The sequence below is a fragment of the Copadichromis virginalis genome, linkage group LG13, assembly GCF_057382275.1.
Source record: "Copadichromis virginalis isolate Kocher_CV1m ecotype Utaka linkage group LG13, C_Virginalis_male_GT1.1, whole genome shotgun sequence".
NCBI lineage: Eukaryota > Metazoa > Chordata > Actinopteri > Cichliformes > Cichlidae > Copadichromis > Copadichromis virginalis.
In genome coordinates, this window is record NC_140630.1 from 26,425,068 (window position 1) to 26,445,800 (window position 20,733).

At 42.3% G+C, this 20,733-nt stretch overlaps 1 protein-coding gene across 1 annotated transcript; it reads right to left on the reverse strand.

Annotated features, from left to right (window-relative positions):
• Positions 1 to 707: 707 nt before the first annotated feature.
• ret (ret proto-oncogene receptor tyrosine kinase) lies at positions 708 to 19,119 on the reverse strand. Its single transcript, XM_085478263.1, has 20 exons — positions 18,830 to 19,119; positions 9,610 to 9,855; positions 9,073 to 9,366; positions 8,400 to 8,635; positions 8,133 to 8,316; positions 7,855 to 8,054; positions 6,457 to 6,739; positions 6,211 to 6,342; positions 5,633 to 5,743; positions 5,418 to 5,534; positions 5,056 to 5,300; positions 4,821 to 4,968; positions 4,593 to 4,700; positions 4,296 to 4,510; positions 4,043 to 4,165; positions 3,886 to 3,956; positions 3,550 to 3,687; positions 3,286 to 3,385; positions 2,546 to 2,693; positions 708 to 1,685 (listed from the first exon to the last, which is right to left on the reverse strand). Exons 1-20 carry the CDS (start codon positions 18,894 to 18,896, stop codon positions 1,528 to 1,530), a joined length of 3,324 nt encoding a protein of 1,107 aa, XP_085334389.1. The 5' UTR covers positions 18,897 to 19,119; the 3' UTR covers positions 708 to 1,527.
• Between the last annotated feature and the right edge of the window lie 1,614 nt (positions 19,120 to 20,733).

Sequence of the window (20,733 nt, forward strand, 5' to 3'; positions counted from 1 at the left end):
GCCTAGCTTGGGAGTCACCGCACCTAGTGCTCCGATTACCACGGGGACCACCGTTACCTTCACCCTCCACATCCTCTCGAGCTCTTCTCTGAGCCCATGTCTTGTTCACTCTTGGCATACAGCTTGATGTCATCCATGTACAGGAGGTGGCTGACAACTGCTCCGTTCTGTAGTCGGTATCCGTAGCCAGTCTTGTTAATGATCTCACTGAGGGGGTTCAGGCCTATGCAGAACAGCAGTGGGGACAGAGCATCTCCTTGGTAGATCCCGCACTTGATGGTGACTTGTGCTATGGGCTTGGAGTTGGCCTCTAGTGTTGTACGCCACATCCCCATTGAGTTCCTGATGAAGGCTCTTAGGGTCCCATTGATCTTGTACAATTCTAGGCATTCCAGTATCCAGCTGTGGGGCATTGAGTCATAGGCCTTCTTGTAATCAATCCAGGCAGTGCACAGGTTGGTCAGTCTGGTCTTGCAGTCTCGGCTGACTGTTCTGTCTACCAGTAGCTGGTGTTTTGCGCCTCTGGTATTCTTGCCAATTCCTTTCTGTGTCCCGCTCATGTGCGAGAGGAACTGACCTGAAAAATAGGATCATGGCCAAGCTTGAAACCTGGATCCCCTGTAGATCTACAATATATATATATAAAATTTTATTGTTAGATATAATAATTATTTTTTTAGAAATATAAGGGGAACAGACAAATTGCACATTTTTTAAATATTTATTAATAACTGGAACATAACAAATAATAACAACATAACAGCAAGGACACGAGTTGGTTTACAGAATCATATTTTTCCACAAAGGCTGCCATTACAGTGAAGGACAATGTGAGCTATAACATTAAGTCTACATTAATCCTCGTGTCCTTTCACTGGAGTGGCATTCAAAAGATGATGTTTTCAATGTGAAAAAACAAGAGCAAAAGTAAGAAAAACCCATTCACTGAACATGTCTGCTTTACTTTTCTTTGGTGAGACCAGTTTCAAGACATCTCGCGGGAGAAACACAAAATAAAGGGTCTTTGACATTTTGAGGAGCACAATCCTCTAAAGTAGAAACTTTTTATTTTATTTTTTAAATTTTCAGAATAAGTTCAGCATTTCATTTTTGTCCACTCAATCCCAGCTTTCTACAACAGGTGATGGTAAAGACGTCCCCTTTAATTCCTGGGCTTGAAACTTCAAAGTCACACATGAACATTTGGAAGCTATTGTAGAAGCAGCACAGGCACTTAAAAGACATTGACACTGACATACAATCTGGTACAATAGTCATGCAGTGATACAGTTTGGCCGACATAACCAGTGAGGTAATAATAATTAACATACTGAAGAGCTGAGTGAAGCATGGTCTATGTTGGTCCAGCTGGTTTCGCAGCAAAAAGACCCCAGTCGGAAAGGTTGCTTACCCGTGCAACAGAAATAAAAGGGAACCAACTTTAGCATCAGATCGTTTATGTACAGTCTTACAGAAATATACACATCTATACCACTTAGTCGTCTTTTCTACAGGGTCGGTCTGTCTTTAGCTATCAAGCTTGTCCACAGCTTTTGCGGGTGAAGGCAAAGCCATCCAGTTTGCATAAACACTATCATTGGCATATCTTGTAAAGACCGGATTAGTGGCATCATGTCTGTTGAGCAGTACCGGGCTCGTCTCGGGCCAGTTGGGGTATGACATGCCTAAAAATGAGAACACATCATTTTTCTGCACTCAGTGAAAGAAAAACAGCGTGCAGACAGTAAGGTTCTCAAACAAAACTCTCCAAAACAAATCCTGATCTGATTCTGAGAAGTGTAAAGTTATGGCTTTGTATTGTATATGCGACACAGAATAAATGATAATATAATTTATTATTTTCCTTTTTTTTTTTTGTCATTTATTAAGCCTGCATTGTTACTATTGCCCCTACATTTCGCTCGGGGCAATATGCAACATGCTGAGAGTTGCATTCAAAAGCCTTACTGTTTCTCTGTTCATCATAATGGATTAAGAGCTAATGTACATTAGAAAGACAGGAAATTTATCACAATCTGGAATTCAAACCACAATGAGTGATTGAATCAGCGAGGACCTGTTTCAAATGTTACACACCGTTTCCTCCAGTGCAAATAAATGACGAGATGAGGACAATGTGGAAATGAATGGGGGGGAAACAAACAAAACTATTTACAAATTAAAAATGCAGATGAAGCATGAGTATGAGGAGTGGATTATAAATAAGAATGAAGGAGATTTATATTCAATATTTACAAATATAGCAATTTTTGGTCAGTGCTTGTGTACATTAGAAGCAGGTCCGAATAAAACAAAGAAAAAGTCAAGACACAGGAGCTTTTTTTTTTTTTAAGCTGAGCCTCTCATTTACGATGAAATGGGAGCTATGTCAGCATTAGCGAAAGGCATGCCTAGATCACAGTCACACACACTTGACTACGGGAAAAAAAAAAAAAAAAAAAAAGCCAATCACAACTTGCCAAAAAAGAGAGCTTGTGTAGTGTGTCCTGTTTCTAAAATCGAGTAAATGCATGGGAGATTCTACCATAGAGCTTGTTTTCAATCCATGTGGAGGGGAGGGTTCGAGGGAGAGGGGCGTTATTACAGTCCACTAGTGGTGTGTCCTCTTCAGAGAGGGCGTCGTCATACAGCAGGGCATCGGCTGGAGTGGACGCCGCCAGATCCAGGTAATCCTGACAAGAGCAGATGAGGGTGTGATTAGGCTGATTAAGGAGGAGGGGGATTGTAGCATGCAAAGGTCGGACGAGTGACCCGTGCACTGACTGCAAGCTCCAGCAGACATTTCTGCCAAATTGTTCTCTTTACCACATCCAGAGTCTTGCTCATTATCTGGTATTGATAACAGTGAAGAACGAGCCCGCTGCGTTATAGGATGCCTGCATTCCCATCTGCTCAAACGCTCTATATTTAGCCTCACTTCTGCAGCAGGAGCCTGACTGGCATGCTCTGTGATTACACTGCCCAAGGCCACATTTAGGATTGCTCTTCAAACACTAATTATGGTATCTTAGGAGATTTGGGGAGAGTGACAGTTCATACAACATAGCACATGCTGTCCTTAAAAAACGATACACTGCTTATTTTAGACTTGCTCCAAATCTGAAAGGAAAACCCCTCAAACTTGTATCTGTCAGATCTTCACTGAAGTGTTGTCAAAATCGCGCCAGTAACACACAGAAAGAGGCTGATTTATAGCTCCCCTGCTTCCTTGTCGGGGAGAGAAATGAATAAAGCACTACAAGGTATTTTAAAGCTTCAACATACCCGACTTTTCACCATCATCTTCTCCAGTTCTTTGCTGATGTCTGCAAACGTCTGCCTCTTGTCCGGTTCTTGCTTCCAGCATCGGAGCATGAGGTTATACCTGGAAAAGAGGAGCACGGTTCAAGTGGGTGAAATACAGTGAGTATCATTTAATCCTCCCAGCTGAGTCATTTCCCCCCGAATGTGGTGCAGGGGAGTTATAACACTCAATGGTAATGAGGAGATGCTAAAGTAGATATGATAAAGTGACAGAATAGAGCTCACATTTCCTCCGTGCAGTTCTCTGGTCTCTCCATCCTGTAGCCAGTCTTGAGGAGGTTAAATAGGCGCTCGGGAGCGATACCTGGGTATGGATTTCCTCCCAGAGTGACAATCTCCCACAGCAGCACACCGAAGGACCAGCTGGAATAAAATACAGAAGGTCCTAAGAATATTTCTATGAACAGATAAGAGTGAGACTTGGGGTTTTTTTGCAAATGGAAAACACCGTTAATTGCGTTCTTGCCCAAAAAAAAAGCATGCTGATTAATTCATGGGCTTTATTGTCTTATTGTTGTCCAAAATGTCAGAATATTTCCTTTAAGATGTAATTATACTCACACGTCACTTTGTGTTGTGTAAATGTGGTCAAACAAAGACTCTATTGCCATCCACTTAACCGGTATACGGCCCTGAAAAATACAGAGAGATGCTGCTGAGTGACTATGTCAGTATACGTACCTGTATCATGACTACTCTTCTCTATTATTTTGTCTACCTTGCTTCTTTTAACATATGAGTCCTCTTCATACACGTCTCTGGACAGGCCAAAGTCAGAGATCTTCATCTTCCGCCCTTCAGCAACAAGGACATTTCGTGCTGCAAGGTCCCTGTGGACAAGCTGTTGGACCAGCACACTCATTTAAAGTGCCTCACATTTTTCTTTAACAGACATTTAAGCTTCTTACAATGAATCTTCCACTGAATTGTTCAAATATTTTACAAAGAAAAACACCAGCTTGGCCTTATACCTTCATTTCTGCCAGGTACTGCATGCCTCTGGAAATCTGCCAGGCAAAGGAGATCAGGTCACCCATGGTGAGAGCCCTGTCGTCTGGGTTCTCCAGGTAGCTTGAGTTTCGGTTGGCATCCCTGCCCATATAGCTCGGGCCAACTTTCCGACTCTCACGAAGGAAATTACGGAGTGACCCATACTTGGCATACTCGACGATGAGATACAATGGACCTATTCAGAGAAGCAGGGCTCTTAGACTCAATGTGCAACACGCATGTTCTGGGATGGGATGGCAAGAAGACGGAGGTCTTACCATCCTGGCTGCAAGCTCCGTACATCTTTATGACGTGCGGGTGGTTGACTTGCTTCAGCAGAGTGAATTCTGACAGCAGGTCACGCAGCTCGCTGTGAGAGGCGTTTTCTGTCACGGAGGAAAAGAGGGGGGATCATAATGATGAAACCACTCACCTCTTCAGACATTCACTCCTCATATATCACAAGTGCTGCTAGGCTTGTCTGGCCTTTGCCTGGGTACTTTTACCTTTAAGCATTTTCACAGCCACAGTGGTGTATCCAGCTTTTCCTTTCAGCCTGAATGCTGTTGCCTTGACAACTTTCCCAAACTCTCCTTCTCCCAGCGTCTTGCCAAGCACAAGGTTTTTACGAGGAAACTCCCACTTTGGATCCTCCTGTTGAGACAAGGCAATGACGGTTTGTACTTCTCAAAAGATTCAATATATGAGACACAGGAGATGAAAGTGCTGGAAGAACCTTACAGGTATTTTAAAGGTTTCGGTCTCAATTGATTCCTGCGAGCCCCGGCGGACATTGTTGGCAGGGAAGCTAATGGGATAGGCTTGAGCTGGCCGACGGAAAGTCATCTCAGCAGATGCTATCGGGGGCTTTGGCGAGTTCTTGTGGTATCGGCGGATGAAGTATGAGGACAGGAGGATGGACACGATGAAGGAGAGGAGAAGAGCTGTGGCAATGACGGTCTTACACATGTCATCACATAGCGTCTCTGGAAGAGAGTATGTTGCACAGTTTTAAAGAAAGAAGCACTCAGTGCTTTGCTGATTCAGAGTTAAAACGGAGTGAGTTAATCAGCAGCAGTTCTGTGTGGTTTAGGGAAACTCACGCTCAATGTCATCCTTCTCACAGAAGCATCTTTCTGTGAAGCAGTAGCAGGTTCCATAGCAGGCCTTAATCCCGTTCCCACTCAAGCCTCGTTCATGGCCTCCAATAACGGGCTCCTCTGCAGAGACAAATCCAGCGTGAGCACAGTCTACATAAAGCAGAATGTCCTTATTCTCGCTGTTATACACTGAATGTGTGTTAAAAGGGAAAGCATACTTGTGCAGTCTTGCGGGCAGATTGAAGGATCTTTACTTTCCACTGCATCACAAACACTATCTGGGCATGTCTGCAGGTCAGGGGAGCATGTTGAATAATTTTCAGTTATTCCTGGAATATGAACACAAGAAAAGAAAGAAACCTCAGCAGGAAACAAGGGGGAAAACAGCCAAGACTGGTAACCAAACTGCAAGTACTTTGCATTCAAAAACCCATTCAAAAGTTGCCTTAACCTGACTGCATGTGTCCTTAACACTGCAACATGCAACGGTTTTAACAGCAGCCTGCACCTCAGTGTTGGCTTGCTTTAGCAACAGTAGGGTGTTAGTCACACTTGTTTTTCAGCCAAATTAGGACCATGTTTTGCCACTTCCTGTAGCAAAATGATCTTACTGAAAAGGATACACATGCAGTATTCGGCCCTTTAGCCCTTTAATTTGTTTCATTACTTACACTGAAGAAAACATGTACTCATCTGGTTCTAGTGAACTTCCCCCAAGGTCTCATAATCATTCAGTAATGTTAAAAAGTTACAAGTTAAGGAGAAAAAAAGTTTGTCTTTATGAAATATAAAGTACCTTTCTCAGTGCCCTGCCTCCACTGGCATCTGCCGGTTGTTGCCCCCAGGCCTCGGGTAGACTCACAATCTGTTCGCTGCCTGTTCTCTGCACAGGACAGGACCTGCTGGCTCTTCTGACCAGCTTTGATTGCTACGTACAGCAAAGCCAAAAGAGCACATTACCAAATCTTTAAAGGACACTAGAGATCGGGGTAACATGCTTGAAAATAGTCTGCATGTGTGCTTGCTGTGAAGTAGTACCTACCTGTGCCATCTATTTTGATGTGGATCTGAGTGCTCGCCTCCAGCTGTTCGTTTCCCTCCTGAGCAACAACAAGATACTGCAAGTCCTGGCACTCGGGTTTGCGCAGTGCCTCAGAGTCATTCACATACAGATGTCCCCACTTCCAGTTTGGGGATTGGGTGATGCTTATGGCTGTGTAGCAGGCCTGTGAGTCAGCAGACATGTTCTTATCTGGCACCTCAAGTCGGTATATGACACTGAAGCCATCGAACTGCTGGCAGTTTTCCACACAGATTTTGCCAACCTGACAGGAGTTGGGACAAGAGATTGAAAACGTGAATGACACTGGAGAATACAAGTGTAAGGATGGAATAATGCACACACCTTTTGTAAACAACTGAATACAACAATTTGAAATGCAAATTACTAGTTCATTCCTACATGATCTGAAGAAAAAAAAAAATCTGCCGTTAATTCAAATAATTACATTTAAACTGATTGTGGTACATTTTATAAAGCCAGAATAGTTTTGTTTTTGCTACAAAGTATGAAAATGAACAGAAAACATTTGAGATGTTATTTTTTTACTGCCAGCAGGTGGCAGTCTATCTGTAGATTTAACGGTCAATGGAGCTGTTTAAGAACAGCTCCATTGACCATAAATAAAATGTATTCATATTATTATTATTATTATTATTATTATTATTATTATTATCAGGATTTTAATGTAACTATAATGTCAAAGGATTGCACTGATGGCCACTTACATTGGATTAGTACTGAACAATAATCAATGGATAAAAGCTACTAAACCTCCCAGAAGTTTTACCTTCTGCTGACTGTAAACAGGTTTGGTTTAAGCAAGACACAGGTGAATATCTTTATTTTTTTAAAACATACAGAGAGATCTGTAGTTGTGAGTTACTGTGTACTAAAGCATGTGCAATGTGATGGCTTATAAAGCCAGTGTACAGCAGGGTTAGTCAAATCAAATGCATTTCCCAATGCATCATAACGGAGCAAGTACCTACAATTCCGGTTCTTGAAGTCTCTCTGTCAGAGTTCAGTATAAAGAAACTGATATGAGGCCACTGATGGTTCATATTGCCAATGACTTTTGTCCCTGGTCCCTTTCATAGGCCAACAATGATTCATTTGTTAATTATGTCATGAATACGATCATTAAAAAGATTCAGACTATATCTTTGTCACTGTCCGTGATGCTATCACGATGGAAAGATAATTTTTTTTGTGTGTCCATTAATCCATCCATCTTCTTCTACTACTCCAATTCTTGGGTCGGGCTGGAGCCTATCCCAGCTCTCTTAAAAGTTTATAATAATATATATTTTAATCTAAATCTAGACCAAACACAAAGTTCAAGGTTTGCATGATAAGCAGTCATGCAGTCATGAGTACCTGTGCATAAGGAGAAGCTCTGCGTGAGACTGTGAATATATGTGTGACGTTGGGGAAGTGGATTTGGACGGGTAAGATGGTGACATTGAAGTGCAGCAACACTGTTCCCTCTAGACCGGGATAGGTGGTGTCATTGACCAGGTAGTCGAGTTGCAGGGTGCGATTCTCTGTCACGTGCAGGTTCCTCTTCAGGACCAGCTCTGAAATCAAGAGAAATCATGAAAAGCCTCATCTCCTAATGTAACTAATTCTCGCGCGTGCAGCCTTGGAGTACTTACGGTAGTTGTGCACAGTCTCTCGAATGCCTTTGGCTTTTTTTTCAGTGAAGGAGTTTTTTATGTCAAATGTTTCCTTTATCCATGGGTCAGTGTTGAGCCAAGTCCCCACATACTTATTGTGGTTGTCGCCTAAGATCGGGGTTAGATCTCTGTCAAAGACATACAAGGAGCCAAAAGTTCCACCCTGAAAAAAAGAAAGTCACATTGAGAAATTTCAGGCCTCATGTAAACATGAACTTAACCAACACCGCATCTGTACACAATCACCTTCGTCCGATTATAGCTGATGACTACGTCTGCCGAGTCTGTTCCGTTCACATATGGCGCGTTATCATCCTCATCATTGACAAAAACATTCAGCGTCGTTTCCACCTTGATGATGGTGGTTTCTGACTGGACGTTACAAACCAGCAGGAGTCTGTAGCATTCGCTCTCCTCGCGGTCCAGCTGAGCGTTTACCACCAGCTCTTTGTTGTCGTTTACAGCAAAAGGTCCCGGAGGGTCTGCAGAAAAAAGGAAAAAAATTAAACAAAACAATCGAACAAACGAGCCTGCATGTGGACGCAACCACATGAATCAGGTGGCATACTGAATATGACATAAAAGCAGCATCGTAAAACATCTCAATGGAGCTAAACCAGGGTCAAAAGTTTCATTCATTTGAAAAAGTTTGTTGAAACTGAAACTCTAAGTGTTGATATTTAAAACATAAAAAATTACAACTAAAAAAAAATGAGCACTTTGGTTGAAATTGGCCTCCGCTCCTTCACGGGATGCTGCCGGCATCAGCCAAAATGTAAAAACACTACTTCTGATTATCCTATGATGGACTATATTGGCGGGTAATACACACATACATACATATACATGCATACATATGTAGTTGTACATATGGTTCTCCTTTCACAAGATAATATGTTTTTGGTCCGATGTGTCTAACCTGATTCCACACTGTAAGAGATGGTGTAGTTTGGGCAGACATTGAGTCTGGTGAGACGCTGTAGCTGCCGCAGGGCTCCTGGGAACCTGTTTTCCATGATGTGTGGGTTGGACGTATCTCTGTGTGGGAAGCAGAGTTCCTTCGTATCTGTCTGAGCACACTGAGGCAATGTGGCATTGACAAAGTCCAAGGTGATCTGCACAGGTTTCCGCATGAGGCAAAAGGGCTTGTTGGTGAACTCAGATCGCACCATGGCATTCAGGAATAACTTTCTCACAGACCACGACCTTTGATCTGATGGGACACAGAGCCAAAACAAAAACAAGAGGCATTTTAATCTCAGACAGTGCTTTTTTTGATGACACAGCTCTTCTTTGCTTTTATGCAATCACATTATCATCCTGAACTCGAAGCCAGAGCATTATTGGTATGCGAAGAGCATAAATGTCCAGAAACTAATTTACTCTTGTGTGTAGCGAATACCTGGCACTGAAATAGGACTGTGCATTACCATCAAAAGCCTTGTATCCAACTCACATAGCTGGGCAAAGTCGCTCTCCTCCAGGGTTTTGTTCAAGAATAGTGTCCCGGTGTTGATGTTCATGTAGAACCAGGAGCTGTAGTGTGGAGGCGTGGCAGTCTTTGTTGGGCACAGGTAGAAGTGTGGCTTCTCAGTTTTATCATCCCGCATAGCGTGGACCTGGAGGATGGGTGTCCCGGCCTGCTGCCCAACATATACAGTCTCAATGTACTCCTTCTGAGGGAAGTACAGACACGTCGCTCCTGCACCAAGTGGACATGAAATAACCAGATGTTTAAAATTTGGCAACCAAACGAATCACAGGAAAAAAGTGTTATTATTATTGCTTTTAAGGAAAATGTTACCATAACTGAAAAATAAGGCACGATTACATTGCAGGTGCTGATGACAGCATATCAGACATCTCTTTCTGGATGTTTAACTGAGTCAACAATAGCCACTGACAATGCCATCTGGGCACTGAATGGAAATCAACACATACATGGACTACGACAGGTCCAGGGTTTTTTTTTCTTCTAATATATCTTTCATCTCTCTCCCACGTTAGCGGAAATTGAAAGCAGGGCTCAAATGACACTTATGCAGCTCCTTTAATGAATTTCTCATGTGGTCAATAACATGTGGTTTCCGATTCTCCTTGTGTTCACCTTGAAAAGTTTAATTACAAGGAATAACATGATACGGAGGAGACCTGTATCACTGCCTGCAAGTCTGTGTGTCTGCGTGTGTGTGTGTTGGGGGGGTTGACAAGTAATCCATAAAGCAAAATAGCAGGCTGCGTGTGTGTTTTACAGGAAAATGGAGATGCGAGTGTTCCTTCTGTAATTATATCCCTGTTGTGTTCCTCTTTGATGACGGTAGGCGACCATTTAGGGAACGCACTAATGTCATTAGCAGACAGCAAAACTAGATTTTCTATTTCTGTTGGTGCAGTTGAAGCCTCGGCTCTGGTTTCAGACATTGATTTAATTTTGAGGGGCTTAGATGACAGGAGGCCGAGCTGATGGATAAAATGTGGCCGTCCTTCCTCAAGGATGGAGATACGCTCAATGAGGCTGCAGACCTTTTTATTAAAAGTGTTCCGGAGGCAAAACAAACAGCAGGGCTCATGTTTGTTAATCTTGGTGGGGATGGTGGGAGCCGGTTTCATGACTAGGGATGATTTTTCCATCCCCTAAATCTATTACAGCCAAAATGCAGTCATTCACACTCATACTATTGACTGTATTTTATTATATTTCCATTGCATCTTAGCTTATTTTTACTATTTCATACCATGAAAAGGTCTGAAATAGGTAATTGGCTTCATGATGCATAAAAGATTTCTGAGAAATTGTACGAAAGATTTGAGGGAAAAAATAGAAAAAAAGTAAAGAACTGCCCACAGATTATTTTAGGTTGTAATTATACTCAGTTTATACAGTTAAAAGGTATGAAACACATTAAAAGACACGTAATCTGAGCATCAGGGCTTCAACTGTATACCCAAAACAACCATTAGAGGGGGCTGTTATCACAGTGGCACGGGCTCGAAAAGCAGCTTAATTATTATCATAATATATTACTGTTCTAATGTCTCTACTGCTTGGATAAGATGTTAAACGATTGGACTCATTTCTATTTGACAGGTCAGAAAAGACCCCCACTACTCTCTACAATCCCTCATCGGATGCATACAGACAATTTAATTAATCTACAGAAATCTTACAGACGACGGCCACAAATTGAATACAGCAGATGACAGCAGCTCTGCAAATAAAGCTACATGGTCCAACGTGTTAACCAGCGGGAGCTGAACACATTTATGAAGGCAGGCATTGGCTGCAAGCCACAGTGGCCGGACCCCCTGCAACACAATTCGTTTATATCATTCAAAATTCAATTTCTTTCTAGGACAGAAGCCAACAGAAAGCAAGCAGTTTATATCAAAACTAATTAATTGAATGCATCAAGCAGGCCCATCCGAGCAAATGGCATCTTTGGTCTGTGAAGCCATGATGATGCTTTTCCAAGGCATGACTCATTACTTTCTCTAAATGATGCACAAGAATGGCAGAAATACAGCTGGTGGTGACATTTTCACCTATTATATTCATGTCTAAATAATGACCGAAAAGATTAAAAAGACGTTGCAGAGGCTTCATTTCCATGCTTTGTCTCTGGACCGCTAAAGAACGTTCTTTCCGGATTTTAGTGGGCTGTTTTGGAACAGCCTTGGCCTGTTATTGCTCACAGTGTGTAAACATTAGCATCATAAGCAGATGTTTTACAGCCTTCGATCACCTATAAAACTCATGCTGAGCTTCTGCATACAGTGTCATTCCTTTGAAAGTAATTTTGCAAACAGAGAGTGTTTAAACAGGACAATTCATGTAGCAATCCATGTTTACTGTAGATATCATGTACCGCCGAGTGGATAGTGAAACTGGATTTATCCAACGCTGAAAAACAGGAACACGAAACAGTGGAAAACCCTCTTACGTCTCTATAAACGTGTGCGCTTCCTGGTTGTCGTTTACGATCGCAGTCTCCATGAGTTAATCGTGCCTTGGCGCGCGTGTGTTTGTTTTTGTCTCGTATTATAACTGCAAAAGAACAAAAAGGACAAAAGCTCATCACAAAATGTGAAACCACGCTCCCCGTCAGCCACAGACCACAGCATGTCTGGGACAGGTCTGAGCTGATAGGGTGGGACGCCCTCCATCGTCCCAGACAAAGACAGGAACTCAATTAGCTCAATGCGTGCTTCGCCTGATAGATTTACTAGCTATGAGCTCATGTGCTGGAGTAACCCACTGGCTTACTAATCTACCTCCGATCCTCAATGAAACAAAATGTGGATCTCCCACTCAGACGTCCTCACTGAGCATCCTTGTCAGCAGCGTGGCAGATGAGGAAACGTGACCCTGCCCGGCTGCTGCTGTGTGATAACTTGACATTATAATTGCGTTCTTAGTCTGGACCTCCAACAGTAAGAGCTCAGCTTCGTGCCCCTTTTTCTCCCAAGGTCAATGAGGTCTGCGTCTGCCCCTGGTAACGACCCATTGGACAGGCAGTGTATCTGGCAGCATATCAATCAATAACCACACTAATCAACAGTGATGCTGATTGTTTTCCACTGATGACACAGACAGAGAGAAAAGCTGCACAAGTGCAATCACGTCCGCCGAACATAATATTGGAGTTGCTTAGGCATCTTGTGCGTGGACGCTGAAACATTACTTCTACTGTGCACGTGTAATTTCACAGCCTGCTCCACAATTTAGCCCATCAATATCCACATTTTCAAGGAATCCATCATCTTTTACAAAGAAGCTGTAGCCAGGCACATTAAGGAGCAGTTCACCCAGTTATATCACGGTGATATAAATAATAATCACTCGGAAACGTATCGTGATTGCTCTGCTTCCAGAGATGTTGCTGCTACTGGAATGGTTTTCTTCAGAGATTCAATTAGCTAAAAAGCTGCACATTCGACTATAATTCCACTTATGAAAGCTAATATTGATCATAATGTTTTGAAATCTTTCCCCCTCCTCTGTTTCCTGTCCTATTATGCTCAAATGCTTCATCGTATCACACTGGTTTCAGAACCTGGATTTATATAGGCATGACTCTGATGCTTTTCGATCTTTCAAAACAACACGTGTAATAAGGAAAGAAAGTCATTTCCTGTCATAATGACACAGACATCGAAGTTTTCATCCGATTAATAAGATAGCTGATCTGAGTTTGGAAAAGGCAGCCGGGCTCCAGGTAGATTACTCAGTTTACCATGATGCATACCGTAACATAATAATCAATTACCACATAATGTAATCCAATTATTCCCCAGAGAATACAAGAGCTGAGGTCCAATGAACCATGTTCATCAGTCATCAAGAAATCTAATAGGACCTCTCCTTAGGGGTTAGCTGCAAGTACAAACTCAGTTTAAGGATTCCTCTGGGGAGGACTGTGGCATCAAAAATTGAACACGTGGTACATCATGGAGCTCCAGACTGAGTTTGATGAAGCAGTCATTAGGTTGCTTTGATAAAATCATCTACCCTCACCACAGCAGTGGTAAAAAGCCATCAGATTTACTGACATGTACACAGAAGGAGGCAAATACTCTAAATGCCCGTGTCAAAACACAGAGAGCTTATTTATATTTGCATAAATAGCTCACAGCCACAGGTTTCATAAAGGGTTTAGCTTAAAGTACCAGATTTGGGAAAGAATTGCTTTACAGCCTGTTTTAACACTACACCAAGCAGTCTAGACTCATGCTACCAGCTCTTTGAGACTGTATTTATCATCTACATTTAGCATTACTCTGTACTCTGAATGCTAACATCAGTAACGCTGCATCATGGTGACAATGCCAGTGTTTGTATTGTAGCATCTTCTAATCAGTGCTAAATACGGTCTGAGATTGATGGAGATGTCATTAGTTGTGCAGTTACTGGACAAATTAAAATCTTGACCTAATTATTGTGCTCAATAAAGCAAACCAAAAAAATAATAATCATGGGATCATTAAGATCATCGGGATTCATTTTCTCAGAGCCATGAATGTCTGTACACATTTCCAAGGCGATCTATCAAGTAGCTGTTAGATTATTTTAGTCGGGTGCAAAATGAGCAGGCAAAAACAACAGAGCAACACTGCAGTGAGAGAAAAACTAACAAGGCTGAACACAGTCACGTGTATCACTTACACATACTGTGCATCAGAAGCATCAACAGTCTTGTTGTTTCAAAGAAGCAAACACAGCAAAAATGCATTAATATATAAGGTGTCCTAACTGTGGGAATCATCAATGCACCAGCGTCATTAAATGGCACTACTAAGAGGAGTCGCCACTATTCGCACTGCTAGACTATGACTGCTTGTTACGACTGTCCTAACATGAGAGAATCTGGTGGAAACAATGGGAAAAGTCGCTGCTTTATGCCGGGGAGTGGAGATCACTGAACTACCAGCACAAAGGGAAGTGGAGCTTTCAGAGTTTCTGGCATTGGCAGGTGGTTGCAGAGGACGGAAAAAAGATTTCCAGCATGTTTATCCATTTTAGTAAAAAGAAGGACCAAAAAAATGGATGCCAAAGTGGGGCTGGAAGAGGATGGGGAAAACAGCAACATAAGTTTGAATCAGCAGCATTTATGGAAAATGTTAATTTAAGGACATTTTCCACTATTATGATTTGCTCTCTTTAGAGAGATTGCAGTAAATGTGCAAATTTGATTCTGGCACCAGTATGGCAGTAGAGTCACTCCCATTTTTGCAGTGTCACACACACCATGTGGACTCAGATAAGCAGGGCCTGTGCTTTGTTTTACTTATTGTTGTAATGACGGGTCAAACACGATGTGCACTGCTGCACGACTGGAAAACAACTTGTCAAGACCCATGTGAAACCAGAGGACTAAATGCCCCGAGGGGAAAATCTCAATCAATGTCTCCTTGTCCTTTCACCACAGCAAATTAGATTCTACCCATGCATGAGAGCGAAGTGTGACCCTGAACTGACTAGAGGATCAGACACAGGGGTTTGACAGGTAGGAGCGGCATCCGTGCGACGGCAGAAATGGCAGCCTAGGATTAGAGGTCGGGACTCTCGGGAGTCTCAAGGCAGTAGCAGTGATTTGGATGAAAGTTATTTCAAAACCGTGGGTCCACTTTGGCTGGGAAGCTCGAAGGATGAGAGTCTTGTGACTGATAAAGTGGGAAAATCGGGAGAAGACAAAGCAGCCTAAAGTGCTGCAGCTGTTCCAACAGGTATCAGAGTGTCTGTGGCTGACAGCATGTTTACTGTCGCTCATGAGCTTAAAAAAAGAGGGAACACGCCAGCTAGCTCTGGTTTTGAATCAAAATAATATAGTCTGTTGTTTGCCACATTTTGAAAAAAAAAAAAGAAACTTTTTGCTATAGCAAGTTTTAAGAATCACAATATGTTTTTTCTAAGATGCAAAAAAGAAAAGCACTCCTGTTGACGTAGCTCGGTAAAAAAGATCTGATCTACTTGCATAATGATGTTTCCCACTCACACTCAAATAAACACAGTGACAACAAGCGTGGAAAATTGACAATATTTATCATGCATCCATGAGGAACACAAGACAGAAGCTTTACTTAATTATATCGTGCTGTAAGGGGCTAAATCCAATAGCACCATGTATCAAATGAGATCTGTTGGTCTGGTACTTCTCCAGAGGAAAAGATGCTGATGAAAATGATCGCTTTGAGTTAAAGGGAAGGAGGAGCACTATACCTCTATGTTATGGTTTCACCGGTCAGAGGGCGAGGAAGGGTCAGAGATACCGTAACAAGGTCACGGTGGAAGCAAAACAGATCAATGCTTTTACATGAAAACATCTGTGGCACTTTTTTGTGTAAGAGATTACACAAATGTGTGTGTTAAAAAGGGGGAGTGGATTTTGGCTTTGACCAGGTTCCGTCACAAAATGTATTTTCAACTCAAAACGCTTTGTTTATAAAGCTGCCAGCTGATGCTGAAGGCCTAATCTAATTAATAAAGGGTTGTTTCAGTGAGCTCTCCAAATTTCCTCAAAATGTAAATAAAAACAAAGTAACGACGAGCCAGATATTCCTTTCTTTGGTCTTTTTTGTTCACACAGAAGTGCATGTGACTGCACGATCTCTAACGACGTAAGCACAGAGACAGAAGAGCAGCTGCAACCTTAGTGGCAGCTAATGGGAATCCTCATAAAGAACAATGAATAGAGGCGTCCCAGCTCCCAGTTCACTTCAGCTTGTGTCTTGAACTACTTTACTTTGGTCTTAAGTGCAGGGCAATGTCTCAGGAACATTTAAAAATGCTGATTGCTACAAAAGTGAGCACTGATTGCCAATTTCCTTTGTTTGATGATCTCAGCGAGAAACACTAAACTAATCAGTAAACTGGAACATGGAGCAGGAGTTATATAAACCCCACCGGGAAATTCCTTTGTAATAGCCATTCATGACTGTGCCATTTGTACAATTACATTGAAGATCAGAAAAACTAAAGTTAAACTAAATTGACAAATGCATATGTATATTTATGTGGAACTTCATGACTGGACGAGATCACAGGAAGGAAAGACCTCCTATGGCATCCAGTGGCGCATTTAGTTAGTCTTAGTCTGGCAAGTGGAACAGTGTGCAGGGTGGGATATATTGTCCGTATTGAAGATACATTTTTGGCAATATCTTCCTCTCTGCAATGAGGGAGACTTCTGAGTTTGAACTCCAAAAAATATCTAAATCATGGTCTCACATACAGTAAAGGAAAAGGGCCTTGGCAGGACAGAGAGTTTCATTTTATCCTAGTTATTTGCCCTCCTCATTTCCACCATCCCTCATATAATATACAAGAATGATAGGAGTCCTCGATCTTTTCGAGGCCACTGCTAACTCCTTTCTCAATGCTAAGCTGGAGCTGGATAAGTTCACACCAGACCACAAAACCGTCTACCACCTTCTGGTAAAACTGCAGAGAGCTTACCAAAGTAGTACCACTGAAATTTAAAGCAAAAATATTCTTTAGATTCAATCAGTGACTAAAACAGCAATAAAAATCCACATTAGACGTAATGTGATGCAAAAAGTGCATCACAACATGACTCATTTACTTGGAAAATGACTCATATGTAAAAACCATTTAGTGATTTAAGATGTTTTAAAGGAGTCACAACAGGCAGAACATCCTCACAAAGTGGGGTAAAATAAAAACAATCATCGATCTGGTAAAATCAGACTATGTCACTTTGTGGCAAGCCCGGCAGCAGCCCAAGCGGCCCGTCCGCTTGCATAACAGGCGATATTTTCCTGAAGAAAACAAACAGCCAGTGTTTGCCCAGAGATAGGAGCAGCTGCTGCACACCTGCCCATGGCTCGCCTCTTCTCCTCCCTGAACAAGTGTAGGTCTTTTGTTGCAACAAACAGGCAGGTGATGGGCGCCACATTCACGTAGGGTGCAGCTTTCAGCACCCATTTAATTACCAACACGTCCTTGACACATGAAGTGCAACGAGACCAGCCCTTTTCTTCTATAAATATCAGGAGAAACGCCTGCTTTGGTGACTGTGCAAGCAGAGCCCAGCAGGAAAAGCCATGTGGATGCATGTAAGGTCTGTAAGAACAGCATGCGTGTGACTGACTGTGTGTGGACTATGGACTGATTAAACAGCGCGTGTAACAGTGAAAAAATAATCAGAGGACACTGCATAAAAGTGTTCTACCTTAACAGTTGCATTAATCTTTTTAACTACTCTGCAGAAAACTGCTCCCCTGGGTGATTAAGTAGGCCTGTAGTTTATTGCAGGAAAAAACCAGCAGTGCTCCATACACATAGAAATGAACATCTTTTTATACATCCCAGATCCACTCAAAGACTTTGATCATAATGCTTGTTTGCCTCCCTTTATAAAAGCACTGATAACCTCTGAAGTCCAAAAAACACCCTGTATTTGTTCGAGCATTACATCTGACATACTGGCGGCACAGTCCTGAACTATGAGGGACACTTTAAATATAGACTTCATGAGAGGGCAGTGTTAGTGCAGTTGGGCTGTGGGATTGTGGACGGGATTATAATATTATGATATATGGCTGCATTCATTCTACTCTACGTTTCATTGTTGTCATGCCACGCATAGCCAGCGCACAATGCAAGGATCACTTTTCTGCTGTGTGGCACAGTGCTGGCGTTGTGTTCGTGCCCTTTCAGATACTTCGTCGGGGGAAAAAGGCCTTAAAAATCACTCAGCTTCCAAAATGCTGCAATTTAGCTTTTCACTTGAGCAGCCCTGTGTATTTGTCAGTTGCAATCTAGACTTCATGTTCAGTGGCTCGCTCTGTGGCAGCACCTATTTCTCTTCACCTTGGCCAGCTTTGCAGATACTAAATATAAATTTTAAATAAACATATTTTAATTCCTTCTGCGCTAAACGGTCTCTCTGGCAGAAAGGTCAGTAAGAGACGGAGATAAAAACTCAAAGACTAAAGCTAATGCTGTCTGAATAATTTATAATACTAAGGATGAACGCGTTTAAAATAAGAAGCGAACATTAAATCGTCTCCTCTGTATTAATAGTTAAGACCAGAGCATTTATTTTGTTTTCAAAAACGTTCGGACACACTAGTGCAACATTTAGCATTAGTTTGCAACTTCATCGTGCGCTCCTTCACCCTTTTCCAGTGACAGGAGAACTGATGATGAACCTTACCTTCCAGCAGCAGCAGCAGAAACAGCGCGACGATGTTTCCCCGAGAGAAACCACAACTTGACCCCATATTCGCGAACCATAGGTGAAAGTTTCTGAATGAAAAGACGATCCAAAAAAGTTCCTCTGGGCGAAAATTAAATAATAATAATGATAACAAGAGCAATAATCAAACCGATAAAATATACAAAGATGGGGGGTATAAACCAGTGCGCGCTCTGCATCCAGATGAAGTCCTCAGTGTCCCATAGACGGGCTGCTGTGTTGAGGCTACAGAGGCTGCTGCTGGGCTGACTGGCTGGTCTGGTGGGGGGAGGTGGGGGGGAGGAGGTTCACTGCTTCACTACTCACTGCCCCGCTGCTTCCGCAGAAGCAGGGCGGCATAGCATCTACAGGAAATTTAAGAGCATAATTTAACAGCAGGTCAGTCATCTCATTAAGGATCTGCGCGGGGGAGGTGGTGGGGCGTAATTATTAACAATTATGACTGGGCGCGTAATGGTTCACTTTAAAGGCACAGGCGCTCTTTAAAGGTGGGCATCAGGTGTGCTCGTTTTAGTAACCGGTTCATTATAACAGCCGTGTGATAATTGTAATTGTGCCTTTTTGTTTAATTTTGCTAAGCTTGAAGTAGCTTCGATGAATTCGTTTGTTTAATTCGGTTGAATAAAAAATAGACTTTGAGCACAATGTTCCAGTTGGTGGCAAGAATTAAGTGAAACTCCTGCCAGTGAAGTGACAGGGCTAAGTTGTTGTTGTTGGGTTTTTTTGCCTAGACATTTTATTGCATCCAAGTACTCCATGTGGATAATTAACACTCCCCAGCTGAGTAGAAGTCCTCTGCAGTCTTTGGATCAAAGTCCCAGAATGAAATCAGGGGGTTAAATGATGTGGGACCGTTCCTCTCTCAGGTCTGAGTGTGTGTGCGTGTATGTCAGAAGCTGAGGGTGTGTTAAAGAGCGGGATCTCTGTGTGACTGAACAGTGAGGAGATAGCGTGGAGTGATGCATTGCTGCAGCCTCGGGCCAGGACACCAGTCACTCTCTCAGCAGTGTCTTTCCAATCAATGTCTCTGCATGGAGCAAAAACACAAAGGCTCACTGGGCTACAGAAGATAAAGGGGGCTTTCTCAGACGCTTCACTAACTTTCACCAACTGGGAGAAAATATAATAGCTGCTACTTACAGTGCTTACATTTTCACCTCCCCTCACTGAGCCGTCAGTATCTTAAAGAAGACTTTAAAAACAATATGCCCTTAAATTGGTGATCACAGGAAGGTTAAAGGAGAAAATTAGCTGTGAAGCTGTAAAGAAAGAGATGGCATTTTAACAAAGCTAGATAGGTTGTATGCTTCTGTACGTTTGATACGAAAAGAGTAACCTGTGAAATTGGTTTTATTGTTAATACTTTGTTTTGAAATCAAGCATATAGTTAGGGCTGGATCAGGTGACGCTGAATCCAACCATGCACTGAATGTTTCATTTTCACTCGCTATGTTTTTATACACCTCTGCACATAATCATGAGTTATTATTCATCTCTGGCTCTCTTACATGGCACGTCTTTGTCTTGTCTTCCTCCCCTCATCTCTAACTGGTCACAACAGACGCCTGCACCACCATGAACCTGGTTCTGCTGGAGGTTTCTTCCTGTTAGAGGGAAGTTTTTCCGTCCTACTGTTCCCAAAGCATTGCTTAAAGGGGGTCATATGATTGTTGGGGGTTCTCTGTATTATTGAATAACATGATAAGCAGTTTATTCAAATGTAATGCTACTTGCTGTACCAAGGGGCATTATGTGATATAAGAAGCCAAGAAGTCTGCCTGAGGACAGTGTATTGTATCTGGGATAATGTTTCCATATGACAGACTATAGGTATCCTGAGACGTATGCTCAACGAGAATCAA

What these genes read in the sequence shown, in the direction of transcription:
- ret (XM_085478263.1), bottom strand. Translation starts at nt 18,896, where the DNA reads ATGGGGTCAAGTTGTGGTTTCTCTCGGGGAAACATCGTCGCGCTGTTT. An exon ending in CCGAAACCTTTAAAATACCT is followed by an intron (nt 4,969 to 5,055) that starts GTAAGGTTCTTC and finishes TTGTCTCAACAG; the next exon opens with GAGGATCCAAAGTGGGAGTT. An exon ending in AGATGATGGTGAAAAGTCGG is followed by an intron (nt 2,694 to 3,285) that starts GTATGTTGAAGC and finishes TGCTCTTGTCAG; the next exon opens with GATTACCTGGATCTGGCGGC.